General features: G+C 35.9%; 2 protein-coding genes across 2 annotated transcripts in view; one reads left to right on the forward strand and one right to left on the reverse strand.

The window, feature by feature from the left end:
• Positions 1 to 2363: 2363 nt before the first annotated feature.
• LOC121380549 (ATP-dependent DNA helicase Q1-like) lies at positions 2364 to 16593 on the reverse strand. Its single transcript, XM_041509406.1, has 12 exons — positions 16447 to 16593; positions 15456 to 15629; positions 13918 to 14097; positions 12755 to 13060; positions 10981 to 11147; positions 10031 to 10112; positions 9620 to 9768; positions 7760 to 7877; positions 6678 to 6816; positions 6020 to 6114; positions 3879 to 4151; positions 2364 to 3088 (listed from the first exon to the last, which is right to left on the reverse strand). The coding sequence occupies exons 1-12, from the start codon at positions 16451 to 16453 to the stop codon at positions 2472 to 2474; spliced, it is 2307 nt and encodes a 768-aa protein (XP_041365340.1). The 5' UTR covers positions 16454 to 16593; the 3' UTR covers positions 2364 to 2471.
• A 79-nt stretch (positions 16594 to 16672) lies between these two features.
• The window catches only part of LOC121381646 (doublecortin domain-containing protein 1-like), a 50224-nt gene continuing 46575 nt past the window's right edge, over positions 16673 to 20321 (forward strand). The window contains exon 1 of the mRNA XM_041510983.1: positions 16673 to 16788. Within this exon, the coding sequence (XP_041366917.1) occupies positions 16731 to 16788 (58 nt within the window). The 5' untranslated portion in view covers positions 16673 to 16730. The remainder of the gene's footprint in view (positions 16789 to 20321) is intronic.

Here is a 20321-nt window from a genome sequence, read left to right on the forward strand (position 1 = left end):
CGTACAGCTATGAAAACCCCCCAGCATTCTCAGAGTATACTATTGCTAAAGCAATACATGTCCTCTATTGGGCCCCAACAAATTATCTTATTTTCAAGGGCCATAACTCTGTTAAAATGGGTAAATCATCACAAAAGTCAAACTTGATCTGTAACAATATATGATAAAGCAAACTTCAGCTCAATAACTTGGGGATTTGTGAAGAAAATACTCCGGAAAACTACATGTGGGACAGATGGACAGAAGGACGAAGATAAAACCTATAGTCCCCTCTGGTTTGACCAACAGGGAACTAAAAAATTATATTATGCAGGATAAAAAACCCAACTATTACTGTAGATTTTATTTTTCGTTTTTTGTAAAGTATTACGTGCATTTATTCAACAATATGTTTAAACAACATAATCATTATTTGCCCCTTAACATCTAAACATCTTTTTCAACTTAACTCTTTAATTTTTTAATAGTGATAACTTCACCTTTTGTACTTTATTAAGACACATACTGTCACATTGATAGCATAGGCATATGGGCTCTCATTTTTGTAGAGGGGCAGCCACAGACTGGTTTTTGCTTTTGCCCAAATTGAACAAAAAATGCCCAACTCTGAATAACAACAATTTTTCATATTAATTAACATCACTGCCAAAAGGCTATATAGTAAATAGGGTTGCAAACAAATAATTTTTACATGGATTACAACTAATTTTGCAGGGAAAATTATGGAAATACATGGTAAAAAGGCCTCAGGTTAACACATTTTGCCCGATTTCCTCCAGCACTAGAGGGGCAGTTGTTCCCCCTGTTCCCCCGTCTCGTTTGCTTATGAATCATAGTGTGGATGAGATAGGGTTTCCACAATTGTTGTAAATTACTTTTTTCCCCATCTCCATTTTCTCATTGGCATTTAAAATCTGGTACCAAGAATGTTAAAGTTTGTTTTATTTAAAGGGACAAACCCTAGTTTCAGTCCATGAAAATGCACACTAAGTTTAGTTACAATCTACAAACCTGTAACACATTTGAATAAAGTTACAATTGAGTGAAACATGAGTCTCTGACTTTAAACTGGTGAAATACCCTCTAAAAATAGACTAAAACTCGACTCCATAACTGTTACTACTCGGATGCAAGTGCATTTTTAAAAATATGAGACATGCATTTTGTGATATTAAAAACACCAGGATGACCAAAACACTTCGTATGTACGGAAATGGATAATCTAAACAATAAAATCTAAGTAAAGTATGATTTTAGTTGTCAAAAAACGGCTCTAATAGTAAAAAATATGCCTTAGTATTTAAAAATTAGGGTATGTCACTTTAATGAAACCTATAGAGTACATTGATTTATTAATAATGGCTATTGGATGTCCACTATTCAGTAATTTTTGACACTAGAAAGAAAGAAAGAAATGTTTTATTTAACGACGCACTCAACACATTTTATTTACGGTTATCTGGTGTCAGACATATGGTTAAGGACCACACAGATTTTGAGAGGAAACCCGCTGTCGCCACTTCATGGGCTACTCTTTCCGATTAGCAGCAAGGGATCTTTTATTTGCACTTCCCACAGGCAGGATAGCACAAACCATGGCCTTTGTTGAACCAGTTATGGATCACTGGTCGGTGCAAGTGGTTTACACCTACCCACTGAGCCTTGCGGAGCACTCACTTGGGGTTTGGAGTCAGTATCTGGATTAAAAATCCCATGCCTTGACTGGGATCTGAACCCAGTACCTACCAGCCTATTGACCAATGGCCTAACCACGATGCCACCGAGGCCGGATTTTTTTTACACTAAGTCTTAGAAGAAACTTGCTACATTTTTCCAACAGCAGCAAGGGATCTTTTATACGCACTTTTCCACAGACAAGACACACATACTACCATCTTTGATGTAGCACTCATGGGGCACTGGTTGGGAGTGAAAAAAGACCAATCAAAAAATGGGTCCTCTACAGTGGTTTGATCCTATGACATTAGTAAATCAGGTGAGTACTCTAACTACTGAACTAATCCCAACCCAATCTGGTATGAGAAAAAAGTTTGTTTTGTTTAACGACACCACTAGAGCACATTGATTTATTAATCATTGGCTATTGTATGTCAAACATAAGGTCATTTGACACAGTCATAGAGAGGAAACTGGCTACATTTTTCTGTTAGTAGCAAGGGATCTTTTATATGCATCATCCCACAGACAGAATAGCACATACCATGTGGTGCACTGGCTGGAACAAGAAATAGCCCAATGGGCTCACCAATGGGGATTGATCCTAGACCAACCGCACACCAAGTGAATGCTTTACCAACCTGGTACGAATGCTGAAGAAAACTGGAAAGAAGCCACTTACGACCTGTTATTTGTTTACTTTATTCGCAACTTTTGAATCGGCACCTACATTTTTACCATGAAGTTCTGTATGCACAGGAACTGGAACAAGGTACAAACAAAATACAAATACATCAGGTGCTGAAGTCTGAATCGAAGTCGTCATCACAAATTAGGACTGGATTCTCCACCTCATTCCCATCTGTTAGTGTCTGCTGTTTGGAAGGTTTATTCTTGTGTATGGCTGTAGCCCCTGAATGATCACCATTGCCTACCTGTGACTGTGTCTTACTTAGACATCTTTGAATGTCAGCGGTCTTAGATTTCTTCTTGCTGAACACGGTTTTCTTTGCTGGGGGCTCATCGGTACCAAAAGCCAAATCCTCAGAATCTGAATCGCTACTACACACAAAAGGCTTTCGTCTTTTCACCAGTTTAGAGTTGCCTTTCTTTCCCAATTTAGGGTTAGAGTTATCTTTCTTTTCCAACTTAAGGTTAGAGTTATCTTTCTTTTCCAACTTAGGGTCAAAGTTATCTTTTTTCCCCAGTAAACAATCACTCTTGCTGTTAGTGGTATCTATGCCGGTGAAGGAAGAGAATTTGGAATTCTTCTGATTAATAATTGACAGTCTTGGTTTGTCAGAATCATTCTTTTTTTTCTTTGGAACGTTTCCTGAGATGCCAGAAACTTTTGTTTCAAACTCCAGGAAAACCTTGCAAATTCCACTTGATAATGCACCAGCTTTATGACCTGAAGTACACATAAAAAAACAGATTACAGCTTGTTGCTGACAATATAGTTTGACATGATATGTACCCAGTATAATCAGTTATTTGTTATGGTGCTCAAGTTCCACATAAGCACTTATGTGCTATAAAATAACAACACCTAGAGAAATGAATCACACAGCCAAACCCTTAAAGCACCACAAGCAAGCAAATAAAATAAAGAATACAACTTAAACCTTTAAAAAAAACCCAACGTTTTTGGAAAAGTAACAAAAAAGAATTTCATCCTACTGGCCAAATGAAATGCTAATTTTCACCTACAGATTATAAAAAAAATTGACAAAATAATAATAATAATACTACATTGAAAATGTTTTTTAAGAGTCATCCCTTTTTTGTTGGTAGGGTCAGGTTCCCAAAAATACCCAATTTTTCTTTTTAGGCATTATCAGAATCAGCCCTTAAATATGTTTTGAAGTGGTTTTTATCCTAAAACAATTTTCTATTCTGTAATTGGGGAGAGGGTGGGGCTGCTTAGTCCCATGCATGAAACTAAGTCTTGCACACAAATGACCAGGGGCAGGGTGTAGCCCAGTAGTAAAGCATTCGCTTGATGCGAGGTCGGTCTAGGATCAATCCCCTTCAGTGGGCCCATTGGGCTATTTCTAGTTAAACAAAACAAACTTTAAAATAAACTCTTTACATTCTAAAAAATATTCTATTCCCTAATTTGTGAGGATGTGTGGTTGGATTGGGGGCTGCATAGTCCTATGCATGGAATTAAGTCTTGCACCCAAATGGCTGAGTCTCACCCGGTACAAGGTAGCTGATGGTGGAGTACGGGGTGAAGTGGAAGTCTTCCTTCAAGTGGCCCTCCAGCAGCATGTGCACCAGAATCCTCTCCGCCTTGTCACGTGACACCGACAGCGGGTCAAGGCCTTTCACTTTCAGTGAACTGTGACCCTTGCCATACCAAGAGTCGATCAGCTTTATTGCTGTCACCCGCTGATCTGTACTGCCAGCTTGCTCCAAGATTTTGATGACGTTCTGACAAAGACTTGTGACATCTCGCTTTTCTGTTGTTTCTTGAAACAATAACAAGAAATGAGAAGAAATAAGTATGACAATGACAAAAATTAAACTCAAACCATATTATGATTTATGAATTAAATTCTATTAACTCTATCTGTACTGACATTTTAGATATAAATCTTTGATATATTATTGATATTGTTAAATTAAGACAATACACAGAAGAAAAGATGATTTATGAAACACAATCAGAGTATGACAAATATTTTGAAAAGTCACTAGCCACAGGGCTAGTGGGTTTGTGAAAAGCACTAGCCCACCAAGATAAAGCACTAGCCCAAATTCCTGATCAATTATAACTGGATTTTTATATAATTCAGTTTTTTGTCGTGTTGTACGTTTTTTGTCAAGTGTGATCCATCGTCATTGTTCCGTTTTCACTTTTGCCCTCCCTCCGGGGAAAAATAATTGAGCAAACTCATGGTTGATATCTAAACCCACTATCAAAATAATTAAATTTAAATGAGGGTACGACAGTGTGACACACGGTAATAGATGGTTCAGTGTATTCGGTAGCGGGTTATACATGTCATGTCATAGGGTTTTACGTGCACATTCTGAACAAGCTGTTGTAGCGCACGCCGGGGTTATACATTTACTAAGATTTAGGGCCCTACTATTTATGTCGCCAGGAACGGTGATGCCAATTGTTCAAATACAGGGCATTATCCCGTGTCAGACCGATATCAAAAGAATATAACAGCGACATCTAATCCGTTGTTAATTGATGAACAAAAAAGGTATCATCTTGTATCGGCAGCTGTGACGCAATATCCAGACCGCTACACGTAATAGGCCAAGCAGTCATTGCATGTGCGGTTACCATTAAAGTAAATTGTTTTCCCGATTGCCGATAACCACATGTTAGCGAAGTGTTAAATTAAAAAACAATAGGTAAATAAAACAAACACTGATATTCAAAGCATGACTGGGGTTTACTTGATTGAGATTAACCTGTCGTCGCGATTGGTGATTTGCAAGTTTCTTAGCCTAAAACATAATATGTGCGAGATTCACTACCACGTGACGTGTCCAACCAATCAAAACACGTATGTCATTAGACTTATTTCCTGTGCCAGAAACTTGAAAGGGAAAAGTAAACAATGCATGCTGTAACTGTGGTGATGTAGAGATAACATGTTACTGCAGTTGCAGACCTAGTTCAAGTGGATTATTATTATATACTGATTGCGTTGTTGATATTATTCGATGACAAACGTCAGAATCAAATTTATTAAACGAAATTTCAGCCGAGGGAAAAAAAAAAAAACGCAAAAAAAAAACCCCCACAATCGAGCGATAAGGAGGTGGGGTGAAAAGCACTAGCCCTGTGGGCTAGTGGTTTTGCGTTTCTCACTAGCCCGAACTTAAAAACCACTAGCCACGGGCGTCGGGCTAGCGGATTTGTTGAACTCTGACAATGTAAGTAGTCTATATTAAGCACCTTCCTAAATACTGTAAGGGAAGGGACACAGCCCAGTGGTAAACGCTTTCTTGATGCACAGTCGGTCTACAATTAATCCCTGTCAATGGGACCATTGGGCTATTTCTCGTTCCAGCCAGTGCTGTGGTACGTGCTATTCTGTCTGTGGGATGAGACATAAAAGATCCCTTGCTACTAATTGAAAAAAAATGTAGCAGGTTTCTTCTCTAAAACTATGTTTGACATCCAATTAATAAATCTATGTGCTCTAGTGGTGTTGTTACATAAAACAAACTTTAACTTTAAATAAAGTAACTGATCTATAAGATAATCTATAAATCATAGCTGGTACAGAGCCAAAGACATTATAATTTTACTGGTTGCCAGGTTATTTCGCCATGTCTGTTTCTACAACATATAAACGGGTCAGAGACTTACTTTTTGAACTTACGTCGCAGTGGTCACACATGTTGTTACAGTCGGAAGCATCCCAGACTTCACCAAAATGACGCGCTATCATCGCACGTCGACATCTGAAAATGTAACATTTTAATGTGTCTGTAGTGAAGATGTACATACTGGTAATATTTTTGCACTTTCTCTGATTTCTGTATATTTCAATTTTATAATATATAAATTTTAAACTCACCCACACAATTAGCTACATATTAAAGAGAAGGGAGGGTTTATGAAATTATAATGTAAATAAAACTTTGGAAAAGTCATTTAATCATCTTAGTGAAACTGTCTTCCTTAACTATTTACATGCTGCCGACAGCAAATGCTGCTTGATGTTTCGTCTTTCTCGGAAACTGTCATCAGGATTTGCTACTCAGCGAAAGACCCTTATTCCAAAGCAAATTTATATAAGTATCACCCAACTATCATACTGATCATTAAAATCATTGAAACTCACCCAAAACATTTACAATAATAATAGGTATCTTTCTTTTAGATATTTAGCAGCAAGAAAAGTTAATGAACCATGTCTGTAACCTGTACATAAACAATAGAAGTCTTTTAAAGGAACTGATTCTAGTTTCTGACAAACATATCTTTTGTTTCGAATAAAAAGTATTTGAAACTACAACAATACCTGGACTGGTCGATGCAGTAAGCAGCAATACCATAGAGGTTATCAAGTCCGGTCTGTTCCGTAAAGACCATCGTGCTCTGTCGAAACACGTCGCCAAGACGGTAGTACAAGATACAGTGAGACTTCTTATCATCTCGACCTACAAAACCACACTCAAGTCAATCAACAGGCAGGACTTCCGATGAACAAGGAAGCAAAAAAGTTAAAAGTTTGTTTCGTTTAATGACACCACTAGAGCATATTGACACTTAATCATTGGCTATTGTATGTCAAACATTTAGTTATTCTAACATATAGACTTAGATTGGAAATGCACTAAATTTTTGCATTAGTAGATCTTTTATATGTACCATACCCCACACAGGATAGCACATACCACAGCCTTTGATATACCAGCCGTGGTGCACTGGCTGAAACGAGAAATAGCCCAATGGGCCCACCAACCACGCATCAAGCAAGCACTTTACCACTGGGCTACATCCCACCCCAACAAGGAAGCAAATATGACCAGTAATTTATGCGTCATATAAGACAAATTATGGTACTTTCCCATCATCTCCCTACCCTCATGCGTTCAATATTGGAACACCTCCAACAGAACCTGAAAACTATTACCTGCACGACCACTCTCGTGGTACAAGTTCTCCATCGACCGTCTCTAACAGAACCTGAAAACTTACCTGCACGACTACTCTCCTGGTACAATTTCTCCATCGACTTGCTCTAACAGAACCTGAAAACTATTACCTGCACGACCACTCTCGTGGTACAAGTTCTCCATCGACTTGCTCTAACAGAACCTGAAAACTATTATCTGCACGACCACTCTCGTGGTACAAGTTCTCCATCGACTTGCTCTAACAGAACCTGAAAACTATTACCTGCACGACCACTCTCGTGGTACAAGTTCTCCATCGACTTGCTCTAACAGAACCTGAAAACTATTACCTGCACGACCACTCTCCTGGTACAAGTTCTCCATCGACTTGCTCTAACAGAACCTGAAAACTATTACCTGCATGACCACTCTCCTGGTACAAGTTCTCCATAGACTTGCTCTAACAGAACCTGAAAACTATTACCTGCACGACCACTCTCCTGGTACAAGTTCTCCATCGACTTGCTCAAGGAATGGTGAATCACGAATCTCACATTTGACTTGTCAATGCCCATACCAAAGGCAACAGTTGCTACAACCACCTGCCAAACATAGTCAAAAAGAAAGGAAAACAATGTAATAAAATGTTTATAGTTTAATTTGCAAACCACAGCAGTCATTCCTCATAACCATTTTAATAAATCTCACAAGTGGCCTTTATTGGCAGATATTATCACTGCAAAGGTAGCTAACACAAAAATGGTAGCCAAATGAAAGGAAAGGAATGTTTGTTTTTAAATGAACTCTCAGTACACTATCACTGTTTGGTTTTTAACATACAGTTGTTGCAACACTTCATCTACATAGTGAGAGAACGTAACCCATTAACTCTTTCACCACTAAGTTTTACAGTCTTGACCTTCCCTGCACACTGAGTTTAAATAGCAGATTTATGATCATGTTTGTTAAAGGATAAAACTACTTGTTTTATTATTAATTTTAGTTATAGGCTATACATTTCCAGAAAGGTGAATGGACGGCTGTCTAGATAAAAAAATAATACTTTAAAAATGTTAGATTCAACAGGTATAAATCTGGTAATTACAGGTAAACTATGCATATTACTCGCCTATTTGAGTAGGTAGGACTGGTAATTTAAAAAAAAACCCAGTACAAATGTTTTTCTTGTTGGATAATTAATTAATTAACATTCCAGTTATAATTTTAAAATATATATTTACAATGCTTTTGCAAAATTAAGCTTTCATTTCATCAACAGAAATATCATACCACACACCTTTGTTGTTAGCAGGATCTGTATCACGCTTTTTTTTGGCATTCATGTTGGTAAATTACACAATTTTTCCATACACTGTATTGGAATAAAATAGCGAAAAGTATGGCGTTTGTGTTGACGTCAAACACTTTTACGGGCCCCGGATTTTTAGTAAACGTTGATCTGCAGGTAACCGAATATGGCTCATGTGTCCAGGTAAACTCAGGCGCGTGGTAAAACAGTGGCAAGTCATCTTGTCACTCGGTATCATTTTCTTCTAAATTGCCATGTTTAATGACATTTTGTTCACGATCGCCAATCTCGATTAAATCAAATGCACCAAAGTCCATAATATCCCACATTTCATCATCGGAAAACCCGTCATCTGAATCGCAACCATTGTTTTCAACAGACGAAATTTCGTCACCTCGGTTCATGTTTAATTACAGTCAGAATATCAGTATAAACTTGGAAAAACTCATTCAAAATTCGCTAGAACATGGGCGCAGCCATTACAGTGTGTCACATGGCAGCTATGGTCGCACGAGATTTTGTCTAATTATAATATTGACGCGTCACTCGGCGCCAAATATGAACAGGTGTTACAAGCCGCTAAACCGGCCTGTCGTGGTGAGAGGCACTGGTATCGCAAGCCGGTATACCGGCCTGTCGTGGTGAAAGAGTTAACAGCACAAAGACAACTGTTCAACAGAATCAAGGGATCTTTTCAATGTAATTTTGCGATATAACAGGATAGCAGATACCATGACTTTTGACCTATCACCACCACATAGACAACTGTTCAACAGAATCAACGGATCCTCTTTATATACCATGACCACATATAATGACCTTTAACCCATAGACAACAGTTTAACAGGATCAATGGATCCTTTTTATGTAATTCTGCGATAAACAGGATAACACATACCATGACCTTTAACCAACAAACACCACAAAGACAGAAGCAAGGGATTTTTTTAAATGTCATTTTGCCTTAATCAGGATATCACATACCATGATATTTGACCCACCAGTCACGAAACACTGGTCCAATGTTCCTCTCACCTGTATAGCATTGTTTGTCCACATCTGATGCACATGACTTCTCTCCTTCGCACTCAGGTCGGCATGGTAACAGCCTGCCTTGATGCCTCTCTGCAGAAACTCTGTAGTCACATCGTGAGTATCCTTGCGCGAAAAGCAGTAAACAATTCCTACAACAAAAAATTTATATCATAATAATCTGCTGTACTTATAGACATTATAGTCTGAATGCCAAATATTTCTAAAAAAACAAACAAATTTCACGGTTAACAAATATTTGCAGGCTTATTACCAAAAGATTTTTTGCATATATACAGCAGTAATATTTTGAATTGCAATTTTTCAATGAAGATAATTAAAAACACTTGTCAATATTAAATTGTATTTAAAATCTTACAGGTGTTTTTCTAAAGATATAACTGTGAACATTACCGGACTGTCCAGGGAAACGTTTTTTTATTAGTAAACAAACTTCATCCAGAAAGTCTTTATGAGAAGTTGGTTTTTCTCGTACCTGAAAAACACAGAATGATACTTTGTCCTCATAATAGTTTTAGCAATATTTTTGTAAAATAATTACAATTCCTTGCTTAAAGTATTGTTATTTGTAACCCTGTGTGTGCATTCAAATGTCCCAGTGGAGGTTGTAGAAAGATTTTTAACACCTTTACTAACATATATTTTAAAGTGGCAGTCCTCCTACAGACAGAACTGGAACCATATATTTAGGTTATGATTGGCTCTCCTTTGTGGACAATGCACATAACAGGGAGTTATGGCTGCATACTCTCATGACTTTATAATAAGTTCTTTTCGAAATGGTCTTGTGCAGAACAGTAGAAGAAACAAAAAATAAAACAAGGATTCGACAAGAAGACAACTTAATTAATGCATGCGTGATCACTGGATAAGAATTACTCAAAAGTGTTCTCTCTTTTTTTGTTTCCAGGGTATGTATATAAATATAACATCTTTTGGCTGACATAATTTATGTATTAGCCAGACAATACTTTAAAAAAAAATAAGCTTCTATAATTTAAGATAAAGACAGATTAGCCATTTTAGTACACTTAACTCAATTTCAGTTATAATGGGTCATATTGTCATTGACGTGTCTGGTTTTTTGTTTCAGTGATATCTTATATAAAAATAAAACTCCCTTTCAACAATAAACAGAATGCAGAACTCTCAATTTGTTGCTTTTGCTAATGATACTCACTGGCAACTCAGTCTGTGAGAATGTTTGCTCGAGATGTAAAAAAACACACACAAAAAAACAAACAATAAAATTGCAAAAGGAAATTAAAAGAACATTTTATTCTCACTTAACTAACTTCTAAACACAGTAATTTAAGACCAACATGTGTACACAGTTCACATACCTCATAGTAAAGGTTTGGACGGTTGAAAGAAGCGCGGAATGTGTGGCAGCTTGGAATCTGGAGAATTTTCTTCACATCGTCCAAAACTTTCAGTGTGGCTGTTGCAGTAAGTCCAAGAATGGGAACTCCTGGAAACTGTCGTTTCATTATACCAAGGAACTTGTAGTCTAGCATAAATAAAAATGTTGAAGTCCATACAACAGAGACTGAGTTTTACAGTGGCAGATTCTTCTGGTACACTGTAGGATGACTATTCTAGGGTTTGTGCACATTCCCTGGGCTCCGTTCCATGAAGCGATCTTAGCCCTAAGATTACCTTTGCACTTAAAGAGACATTCCTGAGTTTGCTGCATTGTAAGATATTTCCGACTAATAAAACATTTCTACGATTAAGCTTACATATTAAGTATATTTTCTTGTTTAGAATATCAGTGTCTGTATATTCAGTGTGTTTCAGGTCGTCTTAATATTTGTAAGAAGCCCAAACTGGATTTTGTCTTCAAATAATTTCGTACGTACGAAAAAATGTTTTTTAGGAAATAAAATGAAATTTAACCTAGTACAAATATCAGAAACACATTTACTATACAGCTACTAATATTTTATGCAGAAAAATATATTTGATATGTAATTACAATCGTTAAAATGTCTCTGTTAGTTGATACCATCTTAAAACTTGCAGCAAACTCAGGAATGTCCTTTTAAGTTGATCTTAGGGCTAAGATCGCTTCGTAGAACGGGGCCCTGAACTATAAAATGCCACAAAATTCCAATGCTTAATGAAAGAATATTGTAACAAATTTAATTCTGTTTAGAGCAACATGTGTAATATCTAGATAGGCTGGGAGTTTCTGGGGTAGATATGCATGTTAAAATACTTCGCAATACTGTAGTTGCACTCCTTTAACACTTTCACATTCTCCTTTGTAAAATCCTCTATCGGTCTGAATTATGTAGAAACTAACTTGGATTTTTAATGAATGAATAAATATTTAATGACACCCCAGCACAAAAATATACATCAGCTATTTGATGTCACAAAGGGTAAGTATATGAAAAAAATAAAAAATTATATTGCATTTATATACATTATCTTTATCCACAACACAATATGCTGTGATAAATTTTCAAATTTCATTTATTTTTGGCCTCAAATCCACTTAAGATTCATGCAAGCCATCCAGAGTAAACAAATCACCAATCCATGTTTTTTTTCTCCATTACAGGGGGTTAATGGTTAGTTATTAGTCCGTGTATTGGCTTTACACTTAACACAAAATCTGTTAAAACTCACTCTGGGTGAGATCCGGTACCAGTGTTTCTGCCAGAAAGAAATTTTTGGGTATGGCACTATGGAACTGAATGCAACCACAGTCAACAGGGGGTATGGGGGGGCCTCCCCCACAAAAAAAATGGGTTACATTTAGAGTTAGGGTTAAGAAAATCATACAATAATGATAAGAGTCATTAATTTTATCAAAATGTTGACTTAAATAAATAATAATTTGGGTATGGCGCCATACCCGTTTTACCCTCTGGCAGAAACCCTGGGTACTGGGATGAGAACCCAGTAATACAAGTGATTACTTAAACCACCACTACATAGACTCTTTATTATTAATAAGACTCTTTATTATTAATACTCTCATTTTCATCTTTTAATTTTGAAATGCATGCTTTTTTTCTTCTATTGACTAACAATGAAATAACACTAAAAAATCTGGGTGGGGTTCAAGGGTGGGGGTAGGGGAAAAGGACTACATTTAACACTTACCTGGTCTGAAGTCATGACCCCACTGAGAACAGCAGTGAATTTCATCAATCACCAGTCGGGCAAAGCGACCGAGCTGGAACATCTTTTCAAGACGATTCATGAAGCGTTTACTCTTGGCGAGTTTTTCTGGAGTCACATACAGCAACTTCAGTGTGGCTTTCTTGTCAATCATCGCTTCCATCACATACTTTACATGTTCCTTGCTACTCGAGGCATTCAACATGGTCGCTTCAATACCAAGACGTTCTAAAGCCATCAGCTGGTCTTCCATTAGTGACACCAAAGGGGAGATAACCAGCGTCATACCTAGGAATCAAGAGTACTAATGTGATTTAAATTAAAGTTGTTCTAAAATTTGAAGGTGAAATTTATCTATAAAGTAGAGGGGATAACCAGTGTTAAAACTGTTATACCAAGGAATTAAAAGTACTAATGAGATTTACATTAAAGTTGTTCTAAAATTTGAAGGTGAAGTTTAACTATAAAGTAGAGGAGATAACCAGTGATAAAACTGTTACACCAAGGAATTAAAAGTACTAATGTTATTTACATTAAAGTCTGTGTTTAACTGTTATAGCCATAGAGAAACATCAGGTTTGCAAACACTAAAACTAATGTTCTCTTTATAATTTTATATCACCACTAATATCAACTGTTTACGAATATACACATCATTCTATGTCAAACAAAACCTGCACTTGAGGTTTGTTACTATTCTTTGAAACATGACAAAAACTGTGATGTGTGCTAAAATAAGTCCAGCCATTAGATTACAACATGTGTATGTGTGTGTGTGCACGTACTTCTGTGTGTGTATGTGTTTGTATTTAATATATGTATATATGTATATCTGTATGTGAATATGAATGTGTGAGTGCATGTTTCTGTGCATGTGTGTGCGTGTGTGTGCATGCAATCCTCCATAAAAATATTATACATAACAATAAAATATGAGCAAAAACTGCAATGCACATAAGAAGAGTTTATACCTTAACCCCCCCCCCTCCATCTTTTAATTAATTTCCAACATTATATGCACATAGAATGCTTCATATTAGTATTATTTGTGAATCCATTTATATGGTGATCATGAGATACAGCATGTTTCAACTGTATCTCTGATTTTCAAGTCACTGTGCCGGTATTGAAAACCAAAGATAAACCTTGAGAGAGAAGTGCTGGCAATTGGAAACAAAGACTTTTGCCACCTCCGGTTGGCATGATAAGGATGCAGTCTTTTCCAGACATTGTCACATTCATGGGTTGTAGCTGCATGGGACGTAAGCAACCTACACCAAATACAGACTTCAACTTTTCCATCAACTCCTTGGACCAGACAAAATCTGAAATAGAGGCACAAGAACAATCTTAAAAAGTGCATTTTCTTTATAAATTTTATAGAAAATTTATTGTAACCCAGAAGCTATTATCTATTTTTCATTCATAATTAAAAACAAATCTACACAAAAAAAAAAATTCTAAAGTATTTGGTACTAAATGTCTTAGTCACAATAAGTCTGCTCCAAATTTTTTTATTAACTTGTTTTTCACACTGTAATTAAAAAAAAAATTAAAGTGTCTTATGAAAGTTGCGTAATGTCAGCTTACAATAAAAATGTATTAATTTTTGCTTTAAGATTACACCTTCAACTACATGTCCATAAAAAAAATCTTCGACTGTTGTTTATTTAAAAAATAGATGCTAATAATAAATGTGGGTATTTTTCCTCACACAATGAGATAACATCCAAATGTTTATGAGACATGGAGATAAATATGATAACTTGACAAATGATGCGACTGCAGCCATTGGGAAAGTATAAACATCTATAATATCTTACATTCTATCTTCATTAACTGGGACCAGCCTCGGTGGCGTCGTGGTTAGGCCATCAGTCTACAGGCTGGTAGGTACTGGGTTTGGATCCCAGTCGAGGCATGGAATTTTTAATCCAGATATCGAATCCAAACCTTGAGTGAGTGCTCCGCAAGGCTCAATGGGTAGGTGTAAACCACTTGCACCGACCAGTGATCCATAACTGGTTCAACAAAGGCCATGGTTTGTGCTATCCTGCCTGTGGGAAGCGCAAATATAAGATCCCTTGCTGCTAATCGGAAAGAGTAGCCCATGTAGTGGCGAGAGCAGGTTTCCTCTCAAAATCTGTGTAACCATATGTCTGATGCCATATAACCATAAATAAAATGTGTTGAGTGTGTCGTTAAATAAAACATTTCTTTCTTTCTTTCACTAACTGGGCTATTTCTCATTCCAGCCAGTGGACCACAACTGGTGTAACAAAGGCTGTCTGTGAGATGGTGCATATAAAAGATCCCTTGCTGCTAACTGAAAAGAGTAGCCTATGAAACAAGTGGTGACAACAGGTTTTCTCTCTCAATATCTGTGTGGTCCTTAACCATGTGTCCAATGCCATATAACCGTAAATAAAATATGTTGAGTATGTCGTTAAATAAAACATTTCTTTCTTTATGACAAAAACAACAAAAACATTTAAATAAAAATAAGAAACGGATTGAAAAATCCATTACAGATTACAGCAAGTCCATTTTATTTGATACTTACGATAATTAAATGTTTATCTTGCCTTTTCACAAGTTCAATGAAAAACATATGTACCCTACTTGCAATTACTTCCAATTTTATCTTTTGACAAGAACTTAATTCACCTGCACACAGACCTACCCATTAAATCCCATTGTTTATCATCTTTAGTTAGGTCATTTTGCTTATGATTAATAATTGATTCAAGTTCGTGTTTCCGATTTTTCAGTTGTCTTTGATGCTGCAGTAAATTTTCAAGGTCAGCTTCAACATCGGCTAACTCCAATTTCACAGCAACAAGTTCATTTTTGTAATCTGTAATAAATGTAAAGGCATGCTGTGTAAAACGTGAATGTGTAGAAAGTTTTGTCTGTCAGACAATATCAACTAACAAGTCAGAAAATAATGTTTAAGTTGTTATAGGTCTTTTTGTTCTTACCTACCAAATGGTAGTCAAAGATTCCCACTCTAATACAACAATCCTATGTTTGACATAACATTGATAATTTTCGAGCTCACTGATAAAAAACAATTCACATATTAATCATTAATACACACACTACAGGAAGAAACCCAACACTACCCCCTTTCAATAATGTTCCGGTTAAATATATAATTGCTCGAAAATTATCGATGTAAAGGTATTAAACGTCAAACATAAGATTGTTGTTCTATTAGAGAGGGAATCTTTGACTACCGTTTGGTAGGCAGAGATTGCACAATATTGACATAGACTGTTTTGACAGTTTGAGAGCGTGATAACTGTGCAAATGTCTGTCTAGCTCTCTTACTGACAGAGTACTCAGGTTAGGCTACATCCCGCCCCTTGTCTGTACTAATAATACCAGTTACCTACATCAGTACATGTAACATTGCCAGCTTACTGCATTGAGTAACCTACCAAACATTATTAATTAATATTAAAGTAAAGGTTTGTTGCTGTGACATTTTAGACACTGTGTAGTGTTTTTCCAACACAGAACTGTGAGTACATGGTAAGCATTATTTTGGTTATAAAAATTTACAGAACCCGGGGTCTCAGAATTTGGTGAAGGAAATTGTGAAGTTTAAAAAAAAAAAAAAAAAACCCTCCAAAAAAGAGAATCTATCTGCAAACAGCGTGGACACTCACCATCCATGTCTAGGATCGACGTTACGCAATAAACAGAAGTGAAAATAGCCTATGTTACATTCATGTCACATCTAATCAAACGCTGAGTGACAGATAAATAATGGCACATCAAATGCAAAACCTGGATGTTTGGAACCATTCGGAACACCTCGGCCAATTTCGGCTTTCAAACCCAATTCGGAACATTTCGGAACATTTCGGCTTCTCTAGCCGTGACGTATCACCAAGGTGACTGTGGCAAATACCGCTATGGCGGATTGAAAGTTTATTTTTTCTGAACAAATATGTCTGGCTACGTTAAATCCCAGAACAGAAGTGGTGACAACCATGCGACAGACGCAAGTACGATATAATGTTACCTTTAAACATATAGTTTTTTGCCAAATATGAAAGACTAAATAGTAATAAAAATATAATGGCAGGTGCTTGCATTATTTATTGTTATGTTTTCGTGTATTACCTTTTGTCGGTAACTTTGCAATAGTTAAAACTGAATTTTAATTGGGGAGTTGGGGGTGCACGGCAAATGTTGCCTTTTGTTTAATAACATAAACTAGGGCACCAAATCAAATCTATCCTTTGAAAGAGGGGGACAAAGGCAATTTACTTTCTAAAAAAGTTTTCTCAAACAAAATATATTTCACCCTAATGCAATTTGTTGAATACATGTGTATTCTACAGTGGTAGAAATTAAGAAATAGTTTCACTAGCCTGGGGGACTATCAGCCTAGAAAATTTACTAGTCCCCAAGAAAATTCACTAGTCCCCCTCCCCTCATTAAGCTGTTCAAGGAATGAACATTACCAACATTTAGTTCTTCAAGATTAACGTTGACTGCAAGTCAAAGTGCAAGCACAAGTCAACATTAATCTGCCTAACGCATTATGCCTATAGCAGATCTGAACAGTCCCAAGCAATTTTGTTTGGAACGGAATTGCAGTCAAAATAATGACTACCATCACGTTTTCCTACCCTAATCGTGTATTGTGATCTATTTCAAGCTCATGGAGACCAAGAAATACTTACTTTGAAACGTTCTTCACTTTAAATTAAAGGAAAAAAGTCCGACTATCTGTGGGGGTTTTTAAAACACGGTTATTGTTATCTGTTCTTATTTGAGGGAAATAAAACTCGGAACAGTCTTGTATGTGAAAAAGGATCGGTGAAGTAATTTCTCATTCCATAATAAATACAAAACCACCCATAAAACTAAAAATTAATTAAAGTTAATAAAATAACTTAAAGGGACACACCCTAGTTAAGGCTAGTTCTTAACCATTACGGCGTTGTTTTTCGCTATTAAACCCATTTTTTCACAAATAAAATTGCACTTTACTTACCATTTATTATTTAGAATATACATTTCCATTCACCTGAAGTGTTTTTTGGTAATTCTGGTTTTTGTATTTCTTAAAAACACACACACGTTTGAGAAAAAAACGTTGAGCAGACAAGGTCTAATCTATTTTTAGACGGGATATTTCCATTTCAATGTCACAGACGTTGGTATACCACGTGACCGTTATCATTTTGGTTCGGTTTGTTTTCTCGTGCACGGTTCGCGCAATCAACATCCGATTTGTTGTTGTTCATTTGTGAGATTTTTCTTCACAGTTTGTGAACATTTTCAGTAACAATAAAGTTCAGACAAGTAAGTGTCTCAATACAAAATGTTACAAACCCTTAAAACCAATAATTTTGCTAAGTCTTACGATATCTGGAGAGGGGATACAACCAGGACAGAACAGTTGGAACATGTCCAGGAGAGGTGAAAAGAACGCATCCCAAGTCTGTGCGCACTCTGTGAAATTTGTCGTGACGTAGGCATTGTTGTGCTTCGAGCAACATCTACCGGTGGCATCAGAATGCTAACTTTCAAAATTATTTCAAGCAACTGGGACATGGGGATTCCCATGGTATTTATCGATATAAAACCTGCTTTTTCACTCCATTTGATAAAAACGTGATCTAAGTGTGTTACAGGTTTGTAGATTAACCAAATTATAATTTATTTTCACTGGATGGAACTAGGGTGTGCAGCTTTAAAAGTAAAAATAAATTAAAGTTAATATAATCAAATAAAATGATATAAAATAAATTTTAAAGTTAATAAAATAAAATAAAATAAAATAAAGTTAATAAAATAAAATAAAATAACATTTATTAATTAAGTAATAGAAATGAAATAAAAATATAAGGATCACACAGATATTGAGGGAGGAAACTTCATGGACTGCTCTTTTCGATTAGCAGCAAGGGATCTTTTATATGCACCATCCCATAGACAGGATAGCACATACCACAGCCTTTTATGTACCAGTCAAATTTCCACTTTTCTGCTGCTTTTGAAGGAGGTTTTAAACAATGGTTTTGGGTTCCCGAATAGCATTTATTAATTTGAGCTGACTAACCAAACAAATATAAGTATGTTGTAATATAATATACATAGATCAAAAGAGCTTGCTTTATGTTAAAAATTGTATTCTGAAAGTTAAGGATATGAACATATAATTATAAAATTACTTGAATTTATTTTAACTTTTGTGTTAAAGTGACAGCCCTGATTGATTGTCCGACTACACTGGTGATATATTATGCCTCAGATGAAATAATTACTTAAATTGAACAACTACATTCCAATCAAAGAATTTATTAGAATCACAAATCTGAATATTAATTAAAACAATAACAAGATGAACAAGTCATTTTGTAGTGTATTTTTACTACATGTATGTAGGACTTCGTATTTAAAAACTGGTTTGACTCCCTACAAGTGGTAGCATGCTTATGTCAATTCTAGAGGGGTTTGGGGGCTTGCTCCCCCAATAAAGTGTCCTGAAATGTAATTCCTTGTATTCTACAAGTATAATTCATTGTGAAAAGTTCTGGTAGATGCCCATAATTGTTTTTAATTATAATTTTTTTTAATTCAAAATTATTGTTTAATGATTGACTAAAACCACACACCCTGTCATGCCTGGAAATTAGATTTGGGGATATTTTGTTTCATAAACTTCTGATTGAAGAAATAGCATTTAATTAATATTTCCCTGCAGCTAAGTCAGAAAATCTTATAATAGTAAAAGCTTTTGATCCTATTCATAAGTCTAACATTTGTTTAAATGTTGCCATGGCAACTAATACAATTTATAAGCAGGGTATTTTATGATTTCTTCAATAATGATAGTAAATGTTGTAATTACTTATTGATTTAAGATAAGATATAGATCTGTGCATTCAATACTAATTTGGACATATTCAGGAACATCATTTAGAAAGCTGATCGTATGTGTATGTAGTACTTAAAGATGGCAACCATAGTTATCAATATTTTATGCTACATAAATAGCATATTTTTACAATTCAGTACACAACTCCATGCTTAGGTTATAGATTTGGCCAAATCGGATGTTTCCAGTAGTTCCAAATGTTTTTTATGCGAAACAGAAATGGTATGTACTTTGGGAAGTAGAAACATTAAATTACAAACTGAATGAATGTGAGCGTTTCTGTGTGTGTGTGTGTATCTCTCTCTCTCTCTCTCTCTCTCTCTCTCTCTCTCTCTCTCTCTCTCTCTCTCTCTCTCTCTCTCTCTCTCTCTCTCTCTCTCTCTCTCATTCATTGTGTTATTCTTTTTACAGTATTATCCATGGGTTACATCTAGCGTTCAAAACTGAGGAGGGGGAAGTAAGAAGAATAATTGGTGCACAGTACTATAGGGTCTACTCCAGTTTGACAAAAATTGTACTAATAAAGTACAGACATACTGGTAGTAATTTGTGTTTATTGTGCAGTGTATCAGGGAGGTTCTAAAGCCAGATGAATATTCTGTCCATCTGACACATTGTATAATTTGTGCATTTGACACATTAGTT

The sequence above is a fragment of the Gigantopelta aegis genome, chromosome 9 (genome assembly GCF_016097555.1).
Source record: "Gigantopelta aegis isolate Gae_Host chromosome 9, Gae_host_genome, whole genome shotgun sequence".
NCBI classification, from domain to species: domain Eukaryota; kingdom Metazoa; phylum Mollusca; class Gastropoda; order Neomphalida; family Peltospiridae; genus Gigantopelta; species Gigantopelta aegis.

Excerpts from the sequence above, each read along its gene's own strand:
- LOC121380549 (XM_041509406.1), bottom strand. Across the intron at positions 7,878-9,619 it reads GGACAAACAATGCTATACAG|GTGGTTGTAGCAACTGTTGC; the intron begins GTGAGAGGAACA and ends TATGTTTGGCAG. Across the intron at positions 6,817-7,759 it reads CCAGGAGAGTGGTCGTGCAG|GTCGAGATGATAAGAAGTCT; the intron begins GTAATAGTTTTC and ends GTGGTTTTGTAG.